General features: G+C 52.3%; 1 protein-coding gene across 1 annotated transcript in view; it reads right to left on the bottom strand.

Moving 5' to 3' along the window:
• Positions 1-15,927, bottom strand: part of SLC29A3 (solute carrier family 29 member 3) — a 45,760-nt gene that overhangs the window by 6,056 nt on the left and 23,777 nt on the right. Inside the window, exons 3-5 of the mRNA XM_003928628.4 lie at positions 13,431-13,513; positions 6,060-6,286; positions 1,634-1,796 (exon numbers count right to left, since the gene is read on the bottom strand). Coding sequence (XP_003928677.2) covers positions 1,634-1,796; positions 6,060-6,286; positions 13,431-13,513 — 473 coding nt within the window. The remainder of the gene's footprint in view (positions 1-1,633; positions 1,797-6,059; positions 6,287-13,430; positions 13,514-15,927) is intronic.

The following is a 15,927-nucleotide window of genomic DNA, read 5'->3' as shown; positions in this document are numbered from 1 at the left end:
CACCTGACATATCACTTAGCCGCCTCTTGGTCTCAGTTTCCTCACCTGTTAAATGGGGATGAGTCCTGCCTTTCCTACATCAAATAAGATAGTGGATAGGAAAATGCTTTGAAAAGAATAAAACATGAGAGAAAGACAAGGATTGTTTTTGTAAAAAGCAGCAGGCTTTTTTACAGAAAGCAGCAAGAAAGCAAAAGGAAGAACCGGAGAGAGAAAGCAAGAGAGACACTCGAGGCAAGAAAGCAGGTTGTGGAGGTGGAAAGAAGCCCCACAAGGCAATGAGTTGTCGAAGCACAGGTTTGGAGTCCTCTTAAAATCCTGCCTGGCTCTGCTACCTACTGGCTCTGAGATTTAGGCAAGTAATTTAACCTCTGTGCCAGGCGCGGTGGCTCACGTCTGTAATCCTAGCACTTTGAGAAGCTATGGCAGGAGGATCACTTGAGTGCAGGAGTTTGAGACCAGCCTGGACAACACAGTGAGACTGTGTCTCTACAAAAACTTATAAAAAAAATTAGCCGGGTGTGGTGGCACACACCTGGAGCCCCAGCTACTTGGGAGGCTGAGGTGGAAGGATAGCTTGAGTCCAGGAGGTCAAAGCTGCAGCAGGCCATGATGATCACATCATTGCACTCCAGCCTGGCCTGCAGAGCGAGACCCTGTCTCTACTAAAACAGTAACAATTTAGTCTCTCTGAACCCTGGTTTTCTAATCTGTGCATGGAAATGATAAATAATAGTACTGGACTCTAAGATGAACAGGGGAGTGTTAGTTTTTATTTATCTATTTATTATAGAGAGACAGGGTCTTGCTGTCACCCAGGCTGGAATTGCAGTAGTGCAATCAGCTCACTGCAGCCTCCAACTCCTGAACTCAAGCAGTCCTCCCAGTTCAGACTCCTGAGTAGCTGGGATTCTAGGCACATGCCACCATGCCCAGCTAATTTTTTTTTTTTTGTAGAGACGGCGTCTCACCCACATGCATGCTATCTGCATGTCCTTAGGGTGGGAGGACTGACTGGAGCTTCAAAACTACTTGGCTGGGTGAAACCTCCATTTTACAGAGGAGGAAGCAGGCCCAGAAAGGGGCGGACCTGGCCCAAGATCCCACAGGGAGGCAGAGACAAGGCTGAAACCAGAACTAAGTTACTGCTTACACACACACCCCTGCACCAAGTCCCTCTGTTTGAGCTGCATTAATACAGCCAGCCTGTGCCATGACTGCACCATTGCTTCTGTGTTGCTCAGAATGGGTCTTGAACTCCTGGGCTCGAGAGATCTACTGCCTTGGCCTCCCAAAGTGCTGGGACTACAGATGTGTTCCACAGCACCTGGACAGAAGTGTGAGCATGGAATGAGGTAGGACACATCAAGCTGGCAGGAGCAGAGCGCTATAGGAAGGGGCTGTGTTCACCAATGGGAACTATTATTCACGGTGATTAAACTTGAGGCGCCAGCTGCGTGGGCGCGGCAAGGAGCCAGCCTCTCACGTCCACCAGCCAAGCCAGTTTGTTGAGCCACTGCTTTGAACCACAGCACCTAGACCAAGAGGCCAGCATAGACTCTGCTGAGAAAAAGCAGCACGGCTATAACTGCACACACGGGAAGGAGGCCCAGGCAGTGGGCGGCGCCTTTACCTGGAGTACTCTAGCCTGGAGAGCAGCAGGTAGAGTCCAAGGCAGAGCACGAGGAAGACAGTGGCCGTCAGGAAGAAGGCCAGGGCGCTGTCCCTCACGTCGCTGGATGCAGCCAGGTCCACCAGAGAGGCCACAGCGCTGACTGTCCCACCCATGGCTCCTCCTGCGGAGAACAGAGGACACGCAGAGACGGTGAGGGGTGGGCAAGGAGGAGGAATGGCCGTGGGTCCCTCCCTGCTTGGGTTTCACAGACCAAAAGAAAATTCCTAAGTGTGAAAAATGCCAAAGCTCTCTCAGTGTCCTGAAGCCCGGGAGACAGGGAGGGCCCAGCTGCCAAGCCTGTCCTGCATTTCCTGAGCTTCCAAGGGGGTCGTTTTCCCCTCTCTATGCTGGATTGAGAGCGGCTGCTGCCTGAAGTGGCACATGGCCTCCAGCACCAGTCTGCTGCCTTTCCTGTTTCACTTCCGACCCTCAACCTCCGTCTCTCTCTATTGCCCTTCTACTGGGGGCTGAAATTTTAGATTTAGGGGCAGGAAGTCCCAGAGACCTCTGGATTTCCTCTTCTCTGACCCCAGCCCAAACCACCCACCAACCAAACTGGGAAGGAGGCTCAGGGACTGTCCTCATATAGGGTCCCATGCTGCTCAGAGACCACTCTTTCTGGGGGTATCCTTACTGGCTATAAACCCCACCATCACCCCCCCATGAGCTCACAGAACCTACTGTGTATCCCAAGGTGGCTATGGCACCATACACATGTGAATGCATGTGTAACAAATACAACACCTACACACACACAGTCACACACCCACACACACACACCTATGCACACACAAGCACACGACCACCCACCACATGGAATGTTCTTGCCAAGGGCTTTGACACATATTACCCGTGAGACATGTGACCACCACACCTTTCACTGCTACCTAACAGAGGAGGCCCCAAGACCTACTGGGATGCCAGTGGGCCCAGGAGTTAGACGGATGGGTGTGTCACCCTGGACTCTGCGACTTGCTAGCTGAAAGCCTGGGGGTAACGTGCTTCTCTGACTTTACAGTGTGCTTGCCTGTAGAATGGAAATAACAACACCCGCCCTGTGTGGTCGCTTTCAGGACTGACGGATGATGTTCAGAAAGGGCCCGGCACACGGGAAACAAAAACAAATGCCATTCCCTTCCTTGCCTTGATGGCACCGTTGCTTCTGGGAGGCAGCAGATGTGCCTTTCCTTTCCTTGAACCCTGACAGCCGTGGGTCACCTTCCTGTGCGAGCCACGAGTCAGACGGCCGTGCGGCACTGCTTGGGAATGCTGGCACCAGTGTGGGCAGGTCACTTACTTTCTTCCCTGCCTGTGTCTACTGGCCTGGAAAATGGGGCTAATCCCTGTCCTGTTCATCACAGCTAATAACCGTGGTGAGGTGGAAACAGGACGATAGGTGGAAAAGCACTGACTGCAAGGCCGGGGCATCATCAATGCGGGAAGGCTTGGCGGTGAGTGGGTGGACTGGCAGGATGAATCTGCCTACTTCAGAGCATCAGAATGGCCACTCCTGAAGAGGCGGGAAGAAGGCTGACTGGGGCAGGGTCATGTGGGTCCACGTGGGCAGGGCCAGCTCTGTCTCCATCGCGCAGCTTTTACGCAGCACCACTTTTCTGCCCACTGTTGCATGAAGCAGAGAAGAAGGGGACAGTCAGGCCCCAGCCACCATGGTGCGCCATCACTGCTCCCCATGCTCTGCCTGCGGCCTCCGTGGCTCTACAGGGAATAGTCCTTGGCCCGATGGAGAATCCTTTCCCCAGCCTCCCCACCATACGTTCTATTAGCCTGAGTGGTATTTGAGGGAGGGCAAAGGTATAAAAATTCGCATCATAATTAGGAACGCAGACTTTAGAATCCAAACTTCCGAGTCCAAACCTGGCTCTTCTACTTCTAGTTGCGTGATCGTGAGCAAGTCCTCAACCTCCCTGTGCCTCTGTATCCTCCTCTATACAATGGGGGTGTTAATAATACCCACCTCGTAGGGCTGTGATGCAGATTAAAAGGATTATTACACGCGTAGCACTCAGAGGCCTGCCTGGCGCAGGAAGTGCCAAATACCAAGCAAATCCTTTCTGATTCCCAGTTAGGTGCTTGGCTATTTCTGTCCTTCCCACATCAAAGCAGCAACAACGGGTAAACCCTTTGCCAAGAGGGTGCCCATTTCTGAGAAGCTGTAATCCCCACCTAGACGTTTTGTAAGAACTGGGGTTAAACTCAGTAAGACACTCCCCAGCTGCCCCAAGGAAGAGATCTTAACATCACTGCCTACTGATTTTCCTCTCTCTCTTTCCAACTTGTAGAGAATTTACAATATTATCATCAACAACAAACCAGGCCTCCGGGAACTCATCCTTCATGACTCTCTACTTTTATCTCATCAGTTATGGAAATACATGCAAATGAGGGGTTTAAGAAAACACCAGCACAGAACAAATGAATTGTTCCTCAGATGCCAACACATGCAGAATTCGCAGACGGGCTGTGCTGGAAGAAAAGCAGGTGGGGCTGGCGAGGTGGCCTTGCGGCCTCTGGGAGACTGAGACACCTTGATTTTCCAGGGCGTGGGGTGCCCATCAGGGCCCCATACAGTGGTGACCATGGTGTTGACTCAGGGTCATTAATACTGGCCTAGAAGTACTAAACTTCCCCACTTTTCTCAACAGACTTTCTGAAAAATCCACAGGAGACTCCCATCCCTAGAAGATCACAGGTGGCCAGATGAACCTGAGGACCGCTTGCCAATGTAAATGGTGAGTTTGGTCACAGGCTCCTGGAGAGGCTGCTGGCAAGGATGGGAGGAGCTAAGGGGATATAAGAGCCTCCTTCTGAGACTACAGTGACACAAGGCATTAAATCCCATGTCCAGTGGCCACTGCCTTCAGTCCGGAAAAGCCCTTTTGAAAGCACTGCTGGCGTGTGCTGTCTGCATCCAGGAAACTTAGCAACAAGTCCATTTTTATTTCATCTTAGGCCCAAGTGTTTCCCAGGATGTAGCCAGAAGCCTAATCCGATCTCAGAAATGGCAAACAGACGGAAGCTCACATCTAGACTCTGATCTGCAGAGAGGAACTGCCTCAAGTGCTGCACTGAGAAGGATTTAGAAGCTCAGGATGAAAGATAGAGATCCACCAGTGATGTCTGGCACCGGCTCGAGTGGGGAAGGACATACCCTTGTCAAACGACTGTCATCCTGGCCACATGCTTCCTGGCGTTATTAACTGAGGGGCACAGTGCAGGCTCCTTGTGAAATTGCTGTCAGTGGGCAAATGTATAGAGCTCGCCTCTGCACAGCAGGGGCATGTGGAGGGGTAGACAGAGCAGCAGGGCCTCCAGTCTTGCTCACAGGGACAGTGGCCTCCCAGCAAAGCACCAGTGCTCCTGACCCAGCTCCTTTTTACCTGGCTGGGTCACCTCAGTGACAGACATGTGTGTTTCCAGCTTCGAGAACAAAACTGCCAAGGACTCCAGAAGAGGCTCATCAATATCAGCATCAAACATCAGCTAGAGGGGTTGGCCCACGTCCTGCATGGGGGCACCCACGGGATACCAAAGCTTGTGGGGGAGGGGACGAGGAGTTTATTCACAGGGCTGCCAGCTCCGAGAGTACTGGTGCTTGATCATCTGCATCCCCAGGACATAGCAGGTCCTCTACACAATCGGAAAGGAAGAAAAGGCAGATAGAGGGAAGGAAAGAAGACAAGAAGGGAAGAAAAGATAAGGGAAAGGAAAAATAGACGAGGAATAGGAGAAGGAGGGAAGGAAAGGGAGGAAGGCTGGTTTCAGGATTTGCATTTTGTAGGCCAACCATGTTATCCAAAAATACCTGCAACTCCGTCTCCCCTCCTGCCTACCTTCTCACAGTCACAGTGGGAGACTTTCGTACTCTCCCACTGATGTGTGTCCATCTGTCTTGAGTCTGGGTGAGCTTATGGCCATGGTGGAACTGACCTTTTGTGGCTTCTGTTGCTAAATCAGAAATAAAGCTTCTGCCTGGATCTCCTGAAATGCCAGCTTTTGCAACCCAGACGCCATGCCATGAGGAAGTCCAAGCTGCTGCCATAGAGAGGAATGGAAGCCCCGGCCCAGCCCTGGCTAAGCTTCCAGCCAGCAGCCACCAACACGCCAGCCAGGAGAGCACGTCCCTCGGAACTGGACCTTCCCACCCCCCATCGAGTGATGCTGGCTGATGCCATGGGGAGAAGAGAAGCGCTATCCCTGCAAACTCCTGTCCAAGCTGCAAGTTTGTAAGTAGTAGAAATGCCTGTTGTTGTTCTAAGCCACTAACTTTTGGGGTAGCTTGTTATGTAACACTAGATGATCGAAACACAACTCCCATGACTCCTGGGTGGATGAACCTGGTCGGCGGCTTGGACCCTGCTCTCACCTGATATCAGCGCCTGGGAGTTCCTCATAGGGAAGGAGCCGGTCATGCCGTAGATGCTGCTGCTGAAGACGGTGGAGGCACCGCTGAGGATCACCATGCAGACAATGGTGACAGCAAAAAAGCCACGGGTCCAGGAGGAGGTGTCCACCTTTACCAGTGCGGTTATCACCACGAAGATGGCCAGGATGATAGTCAGTGAGGTGAGGACACGGACGTGGACCGCAACCCTAGGGCGAGGATGCCAGAAGCAGTTAGATGCCCCTTCGGGGCTCCTGTGCAGACTGGGGCTGGTGAGCCACCTTAAGGGACGCAGGTAAGCTCGGCGGTTAGGACTGTTCACTCTGCCATCAGGAGGCTTGCATTTGAATCCTGCCTTCCCAGCTCCCTAGCTATGTGGCCTTGGGTAAGGGACTCAGTTGTTCTGGTTTCAGCTTTTGAAACTGTACAATGGGGAGAGTGGATCCTCCTCAAGTAGGGGTGAGGCTTAAGAGGTGAGCAGTGTGGGGTGCAAAGGGCAGTGCCTGGCTCGGAGCCAGTGCTCAGTGGGTACTGCTGCTTTTCACTTTGCTGTGAGGTTCAAGGACGGGAGGACACCACGATGTTCGAGGCAAACCCTTGCTCTTCCTGCCACGGGACTGAGCTCCTGCTGGCTCTGTCTAGTGTTTAAGCAGAGCAGCCACACACTGAGCTTCCTTTCCTTGAAACTTAGGAGGTTTTAGAGGGAAAGGGAAGAAGGGAAGAAAATCACCATCACCATCATCATAGCAGTCACACAGTATGTAATGCGTACTCTTCCAGGCATTTTCTGTGTGCTAGTGTGTTTGATTCTTACACCGGTTCCGAAAGACAGGTATTCCTGCCTATCCCATGTATGCAGATGAGGAAGCTGAGGTCAGAGAAGTTAAGGAACTTGCTCAAGGTCACTCAGCAGTGAACCCAGGAGGTCTGGCTCTGGCCAGTTCTCAGAATGATGCTCTGCTGCCTTTCCTGGAGTGAGGAAATATGGATGGCGCAGAAGAGGTGGCCAGGGCACGGGCATCTTCCTGTAATGGCCTCAGTTGTCATGGGGAACAGCTGATGCCGCGTTACTGCTGTCTGGGGTCAAGGGAACCCCCACACGCTCCCATGCCATGCCTGTGTATGAGCCATGTGCTCTTCCCAGGCCCCATGCTGGCCTGGGGAGAAAAGCAGGGAAGGAGTCTATCTGAGAAGCTGCACATTTTTATTCTAGGGAGCAAAAACATCATCTCAAGGGGCTGCTTAAATTATCAGATTAGACTAAGCTTTAAACCGGATTGGATGTTTAGTTAATTTTCCTGCTAGCCAGTGGGAGGGGGCTGAGAGAAAAGCCAGACTACACAGTTTTTTATTATTAGAAAAAAGAAAAACTTGAAAAGTAGAAAAAAAATACACACATACACACAAGCAGGTATGAAATGATGAGCGAGCATGAAAAGCAAGAAAGGAATTTTTTCAAAGTGCTTTTGTGGCCCCAGGCTAATTTGAGTTTCCCTCTGGTCCTCAGCTAAAGGGAGAGCAGGTGCTGTCACTGCTTTATAAGGGGTGGGAGGAAACCCAAGGAAGTGAAGGAACAGGTCAAGGTTGTGGAGTGAGTCCGTAGGGAGCTGGGATGAGAACCCAGGTGTGCTGAGCCCCAGCCCATCACTCAGTCTGCTAATGTGTGTACTCAACGGTGTGCCCATTCTGCAAATGTGCATTGAGCAACTCCTGTGTGTCCAGTACTGTGCTGGATGCCCAGGACACAGGACAGACCAGAACAGCAACAGTCATCCCACTGTGGTAGGTGCTCCACCAGGAGGCCCCGGGGCATCAAGCAGCACATCCGAGGGGCACAAAACCTGCCCTGGGCATCGTGGAAGGCCATTTGCAGGCATTATCTATGCTGCATGGTCATGATGAATGGGAGGACGTAAGTGCACATGTCTTGGGAGAGGGCGAGGCTTGTTCAGGGAGCTGCAAATGGACTCTGGCTGCAGTCAAGATGGGAGTGGAGGAGCAGAGAGGTGATGCTGGGGCGAGGTGTGGACTCACATTCTGGAGGAGGGTGGGGCGCAGGGCCTTTGTCTGCCAGCACCACCCCCTGGGAGAACGCTCCTTCCTCCATGCCTAGTCATCTGGGGAAGGTGGTCAGCCACGTCGCCCGTAGGGACACTGACACACCCACAAACAACAGGCATGTGACACAGCCTGGGGCGATTAGACTGTTCCCTGCTCCTGGCCCCTGGGGTTGAGCTAGTTAGGAATTAGCATGTGACCCACACAGGGTCATTAAATCTTCCCTGGAACTGCTACATGGAAGCTGTGGAAAGAAGCCATATCGCCAGCTGTAGACGGCGAGGCTAGACATGTAGGAGAAGCCATGCAGAGACAAACAGAGCCCAGGGGTGGTGCAGAGGAGATCCCCTAGATCCAATGATGCCTGAAGGTGGACTTGACTTTAATTTTCACATAAAGAAAGAGGAAATCCTTTTTGGGTCTCTGTCATTGCTACTAAAAGTACCCACTAACGCAAAGAGGTACATCAGCGTTTCAAGCTGGCAATGACATGGTCAGAAGCTGCAGGAATGCTTCTGGTGTCCTGCTCACCTGCCGTCCCTCTGACCACTCCAGGAGTGCTGTTACCGACCTGGGAGTGACAGGTAAGTAACAACTCCTAAGAACAGCCTTCAACCAGTGACTAGGGAAGGTGGTACGTAAATACCCCAGCTCCCTCCTGCTCAGCCGTGCTCCACACTGGCTCCCCGAGATCCCCAGCAGGACTGTGCTCTTTCTTATCTCTTCGGAGGGAGCTGGCTTGATGAGGCATCCTCTGCTGACTGCCTTCCGTTTCCTGTCCCCCTTCCGTACTCTCCCACCTTCACCCTCCAGATAAACTACTCGCACTTGAATCCTTGTTTCAGTGCCTGTTTCTGGGGAGACTTGCATTAAGATGCCCATTCTGACCCCATGCTAAGACATATCTTCTCAAGGTCTGCAGAGGCTTTGGCCTGGACAGGAGCTGGTGGGCAGCTAGGTGGGCACTTGGACCCTTGGTAGCCCAGAGCGTCTATCATAAGAGCACAGCAGGGGCCCTGGAGGCCAGCAGTCGAACCTTACCCCTGATGCTTGAGGTGGTCTACACACTCAGCCCTGTCACACAGTGTCCCCACCCTCTCCTAGCAGCTGGAGCCGTCCCGCCCACTCCCAAGATAAGAGCCAGCAGGGCATGGAGCCTGAGTCAGGAGACCAGAGCCCTGCCCAGCTCTGTCATCTGCTTGCTGTGTGACCCCCCGATAAATATTCAACCTCTCCGGGACTCCGTCTCCTCATCTCTAAAAAGAAGCTAGACCAGATAATATTAAGGTCCCCAACAACTAATGATTCTAAATCTGCAAAAGATCAAGTAGAGAGAGAGGCTGGGAACAAATGCCAAGAAGTTTTAACCAGTTTCTTGGGGCAAGAAGGAGGCAAAGGCCAGGCTGGAGAAGTGAGGTGCACTACAAAGGCAGGACCCTGCCTTGCTCTCCCCCAGCACAGGCACAGGGCCTGGCAGGCACTGGGTAAGTATTTGCTAGATGTACAAATGGACAAACAAGGGAGCTCAGTAGTGCCAGCAGGTTTTTACGCCGGCCTGAACCTCCTGCGGCTATCTGCTTCTTGATGCCCCCACCTCGGCATGGCAGGGAGTCCAACTGGAAACATCCGCCAGCCTCGGGAGTGGCCTCTGCCTCTAACCACTTCCTCACAGACACAGCCAGGAAAAAGTCCGGCAGGAATGATGAGGCATCACGGGAGCCCTCCTGTGTGCCTGTCGCCACAAGGTAATAAGTTCCTTGAACGGGAAGGTCGCTTTGCAGAGAGCTGGGGGACTGCTTACTCAGGCACCCCCAGGGTGGGAAGCTGGGGAGGAATCAGAGAGGAGGAGGTCAACACCAAATGCATTCCAGAAAGGATGCAGTGTGGAATGCCGCTCTGTCCCCCTGCGTGGCCCTTCACCCGCGCAGGTCTCCTTCCGCCTGCTAATTATCTGCTGCATAAACCGCTCCTGCCCAGAGCCTCCACCCATGGGCTCCAGGGCTATTTTCAACATTCATCAAGCTTCATGAAACGTGCCAGGTGCAAGCCTGCCCCACAGGCATGAATGGAGGACACTGGCTTCCATCTCTGCTGCTTCCACCCGGGAAGGGAGAGTGGCCCAGGGGACGGCAGTGCTCCTAAGATCTTTGGAAAGCCTAGACTTTCAGTTGCTGTGATGTCTGGGGCTCTTGTTGGAGACAGGGCATGGCCAAGAGGACAGTTCCAAGACCAAGACCCTGGGGCAGGTCTCAGTCCTGTGCAGACTCCAGGAGAGGCTCCCTCTGGTACCCAGGTTGCTGGTCTCCCCTATCCCTGACTCATGAGGGCTCAGGACCCCAGGGGACTGATTTCTTCCTAAGTCTCCAAGATGTAAATCCTCCTCATAACTATTTATGATGCTGCAGATTTAACATAATAAAACACTTGGTGATTATGGATAAGCCAGTCGGAGAAAGCCAGGGTTCTCCAGGAGGGGAGACAAGGAGACATTTCAATCTTGCACATTAAATAAAAAACAGCTTAGCCCCAGACCATCTTCCCATAGCCTGGAAACAGATGGAGGCCTAGGAGTGTGTTCCGGCACTGCCCTTGCCCCTCTTCCAGAGGCCAGGACGAGAAAGGGCGGGCCAGGGGTGGGTTAGTCCCCTCTGAGAATGTCCTGTAGCTGCTGAGCCTTCTCCCCAGACCCAGCCTCAGGAGGGCAGCTTGCCTGGGGGCCCATATCTCACTGGAGAATAACCACCCACTTCCATCCCAGCAGCCTGAATCCCGGCGAGACAGGGCTCTCACTAGAAGGATCTCGGGAGTGGCTCTGGCGTCAGGGGCAGGGGTGGATGCAAAGCAGGGGAACTAGGACGTAAGTGGCTCAGGGGTTCCAAGCACAAATGTGGGGTGGGAAGGTCCCAGTTCAAATCCTGACTCCTCCCTTTCATTTTGTAGCCAAGACTGGGGTGCAGTGGTGTGACCATAGCTCACTGCAGGCTTGAACTCCTTGGCTCAAGCAATCCTCCTGCCTCAGCCTACTGAGTAGCTGGGACTACCTGTGTCACCATGCCAGGCTAATCTTTTTTCTTTCTTTCTTTTTTTTTTTTTTTTAAAAAAAACAGCATCTCGCTGTAGTGTCCAGGGTGGTCTCAAACTGCTGGGCTCAAGCAATCCTCCTGACTTGGCCTCCCAAAGTGCTGAGATGACAGGTTTGACCCACTGCATGCCACCTGAGTCCATCCTTAATGGCCATGTTCCCTTGGGCCAGTCACCTCCATGAGCCTGTTTTCCCATCTCAAAGCAGGATCACAGCAGCTTCCTGCTCTTAGGCTGCCATGAGGGTTAAAGGAGATAATGCATCTGCCAGATATGATGCTCAGAAGTGCTACTGTTCTTACACAGCATTCTCTCAGGGCCCAGAGGCTGGACCTTCTCTGCTACTCCTGACCCATGGCCCAGGCGGGCTTTCAGCCTGTGGGACTCCCAGAGCACTGAAGAGGTGAGAGGCAGGCTCGGCCGCCCGTGGTGCCCCTGTGGTCTCCTGACTTCCATATGGAAAATTGGGCGATGTCACGGCCTCCCTCCTGGGTTGCTGTGCAGCCTAAGGGACATGACAAGGGATGACCGAGGCATTACACCCTTGCTACAGTTCAGATGGTGATTCTGGAACTGGAAGGGGCTGGGAGCTCTCTCTCGGCTGTCTGGGCTGCACAAATAGCCCCATCCTCAGGGTTGGCCGAGTGAAGAGATGGAGAGAGCAAGGGTTCCCCACGTCATGGCTGTCCCCCATCTTCCTTGCCTCCTGTTCCTGCCTGCACTGGCTCTTCACACAACCTCTCTCCTGCGAGGCACTGCCAGGGCCCCTGCTCTGCCCTCCTCCACTCTCCTCCTGGGGTGGGGTCTCTGCAGGCTGCGCCCCCTCTGTTAGGATATTGAATGTGGCCCCAGGAAGGCAGGAGTGAGGCAGGTGAAGGCCAGCTGGCTGGTGAGAGGGGCTGCCATGCTCCTTTCCTTCTCACTCTTCCAGACTGCACTTTGGTTTGAAGAAGTGTGCAAATTATTGACACTCCTTTCACTGGGAGGTGGGTTCTATGTCCCCTTGAAAACGAAGTAGGCTTTGTAACTGCCCAAATCAGTCAAGTGTGGCAAAAGTGACTTCCAAGACCAGGCTGTAAAAACCACGCAGCCTCTCCCTTGCTCTCAGCCACTGGATAAGGAGTTCTATTACCCTGAGGCTGACATGTGAGGTTATGAAGAGAGGAGACAGAGAGAGAGGATATGAATGGCTCCAGCTTCAGCTGCCATCTGACTGCAACTGCAGGAGAGACAGTATGACGGCTGAGCCTCGACAGTCCCCAGAACATGAGAAGTACTCATGACTGCTATTGCTTTAAGCCACTATGCTTTGGGATCATCTTATATAACAGATATCGGCAATATCCCCAGGTATAATATGTTTGGAAAGACTGATCTATTCAAGCTCAGCATGTAGAAGACACTCATGGTGCCCTCTCTCCTCCTGTACCCAGAGCAGACATCACTAATCAATCCTGGCACCCTCCCTGAAGCCAGACCTGCCTTAGAATCTTGTCCAACTAGAGATCTGGCAGTCCCTACAAATTGATCAGAATTGGGAAAAACAGATTTGCCATCAGTAACCTCAGGTTTTAGTAGGCCACGCCCCACAGGAGCCCAGGTTTCTGGACCACAGTGTAGCCATCCTTATCACGTAGTGGCAGCTTAGGAGAAACAAAGTGATGAGGGCTGTTATCCTTGTAAACTCAAACTGAGAATCTGAGCCAGCATGTCACCCAAGGGGGTCTATGAACATGCCAATTTGCCTAGTTAGCTCCTGAACAACTCCTCCCCAGGCACATCCAGATGGAGCCTCTCCTGGTCCTGATCACTACAATGTCGAACTTCCCCATGAGCCTTCTTGGGAGTAGTTGACACATGAGCTGGTGTTACCAGCTTAGCACTAACAGTTAGGTGACCATTCTGGGCCACAGGACTTGCAGACTGTCAGACAGGATCCCTGAGAAGAGAAGGGAGGAAGTCTCCTGCATCCCCACACACTTCCCACCGGCTGCTGTCATGATGTCACAGGGTGTGGCTGGATGTCCCCCAGGGGCATCCCCAGGGACCTGATCTGACTTCTTACTTCATGCACAAATCTGAGCTGCTGTCTCCTTCTTTGGTGACCGCTACTTAAGTAGGCAGAAAAAAAAAAAAAGCAGCTGCAGGCGAGAGGGGAGTAGAGGAGGCAGGAGGCCCAGGAGGAGGCCGGAGAGAGGGAGGAGAGCCGCCTACCTGTTGACAAGCAGGAAGTTGGCCACCAGGCACAGCATGGAGGGCACGGTGGAGGCGACGGCAAGGTAGCTCTCAAAGTAGTTCTGCAAGCACACAAGTGAGGAGGCGCTGCGGTCACTCAGGGATGGAGGGGAGCAGTCCCACCCGTGCAGAGACAGGGCCCCTCTCCATGGGGCTTCTCCCCACTGTCTTCAAACACCCAGGAGCCGTGGGTGAACCCACCTCCAAACAAGGCCCCACCACATCTCCAGCCTAAGACCACTCACTCAGCCACTCAACAAACAGCTGCCAATGTCAGCTGTACTAAGTGCTAAAGGCATAGGAAGGATAAGACGTCATCCCCGTCCCCAGTGAGCCCACACTTCTGCCCATGGACTGAGGCCATGGGCATAGAACCCAATGTATGTCTGAGAAAGGAAAGTCTGCCCCATCACCAAAATCCAAGACTATCCACTTGTTTTTGGTTTTGTTTTTAAATTTTTAGTAGAGATAAGCTCTTCCTATGTTGCCCAGGCTGGTCTCAAACTCCTGAGCTCAAGTGATCCTCCTGCCTTAGCCCCACAAAGTGCTAGGATTATAGGCATGAGGCACTGCTCACTTGGGTTTTGTTGTGACCCAACCACATTCTCATGTTCTTACAACCAAGTGAGACCCCTTAGAGATACACCAGGCCGGCCAGGTGCAGTGGCTCACACCTGCAATTCCAGCACTTTGGGAGGCCGAGGTGAGTGGGTCACGAGGTCAGGAGTTCAAGACTGGCCAACATGGTGAGACCCCGTCTCTACTAAAAATGCAAAAATTAGCCGGGCGTGGTAGCGCATGCCTATAATCCCAGCTACTCAGGAGGCTGAGGCAGGAGAATCGCTTCAACCCGGGAGGTGGAGGTTGCAGTGAGCCAAGATTGCACCATCACGCTCCATCCTAGTGACAGAGCGAGACTCCATCTCAAAAAAATAAAAATAAAAGAAATACACCAGGCCCTGCTCCCTACAGGGAAACTGTTCTTTCTCACTCTGGATTTGCTCTCTTGATAGAATGGCTAAAAATAGAAGGTATTTTGATAGAAGGTCAAAGCCATTTGGGGAAGTGGCTCCTAGATTGGACAGAATGAGGAAAAAGGGCATTTTCTGGCAACAGCTCAGGGGTGTGATAGAGAACGCATGCAAACACAGACAGATGAACTGCCTGATTATGATGTCCTGGAACTCATAGCTAAAGCAGCTATGTGGCAGTTGTGTGTGTCTGTGAAAACTCAATGTCTACAGATTAGGATGGACTATACTGTGTGTGGGTTATTTCTTAATATACCTATCTTTAAAAACAAAACAAGGCTGGGCATGGAGGCTCATACTTGTAATCTCAGCATTTTGGGAGGCCAAGTCGGGAGGATGACTTAAGCCCAGGAGTTTGAGACCACCTTGGAAAATAGTGAGACTCTCTCCACAAAAAAATTAAAAAATTAGCCAGGCATGGCGGTGTGCACCTCTAAGTCCCAGCTACTCGGAAGGCAGAGGCAGGGGGATTGCTGGAGCCCAGGAGTTAGAGGTTGCAGTGAGTACACCACTGCACTTCATCCTGGGCAACAGAGGGAGACCCCATCTCTAAAAAAAAAAAAGATGTAATCATGGGCCCCTTTGAGTCTGAAGCACAAGCCCTCCATAGTTCCCTTTGAAGTCTGCAGAATGCTCTGTGGTCTTTGAAATCTGTACCTTGAATATAAGGCCGTGGTGGCCTTGCAATTAAAATGATAATCACAGCTAGTGAGGTCCATCAACCATGAGCCTTAGAAATAGCCTTCTGCCTTTCAGCTGCACCTCATTGTTCCTGCCCTGATGGGCTCAGTAGAGCCTGCGCTGGCCTGAGGTAGTCAGTCAATTACATCCTGACACAGTGGCTGGGCCTCTGTTGCTGGGAGGGCACCGGTGGGAACAAAAGAGTCAGGCCTTGAGGAGGAGAGGGCTGCAGAACCGCCCCCAGCCCAAGCGCCTGGTGAGGCCCCATCATCTAGTGGCTGCTCGATCTGTGTAATGCAGACTCTCTGATTCTGTTTCTTCCAGCAGGCTCAGGTTCTCTGAATGAGAATTTTCCAGGTAACTGAATGTGCCTGTTTGCTGATATTTAAGCAGAAAAAGGTATCATTTCATGTTGGAAAGCTTTTTGGCTACTGACCACTGAATAAGACTCCAAGTCTCTTTCTGCTGTCTGGGCCCATTTCTCTGCCTTACAAAGAACATGCCAGTGGGGAGAATAGACTTGAGGCCAGGCCATGGTTCCAACAGCACAGATCGGGAGATGGAGATGCACATGGTGACATGAGTTGACTCAGCACATCCCACGAGTTGACTCAGCACATCCCACAGAACTTAAGAAAACAAACCACTTAATTCCTGATACAAACATGTGGTGGTTTTTATTCAACGATTTGCTGCTTTTGCCTGTAGGAAAAGTGCTTCTAAAATGAGGTGTGGTGGTAGACTCGAAGGTGGCCTGCGGTCCC

Source organism: Saimiri boliviensis, chromosome 12 (genome assembly GCF_048565385.1).
Source record: "Saimiri boliviensis isolate mSaiBol1 chromosome 12, mSaiBol1.pri, whole genome shotgun sequence".
Taxonomy (NCBI): Eukaryota; Metazoa; Chordata; class Mammalia; order Primates; family Cebidae; genus Saimiri; species Saimiri boliviensis.
This window is presented reverse-complemented; position numbering and strand designations above follow the sequence as displayed.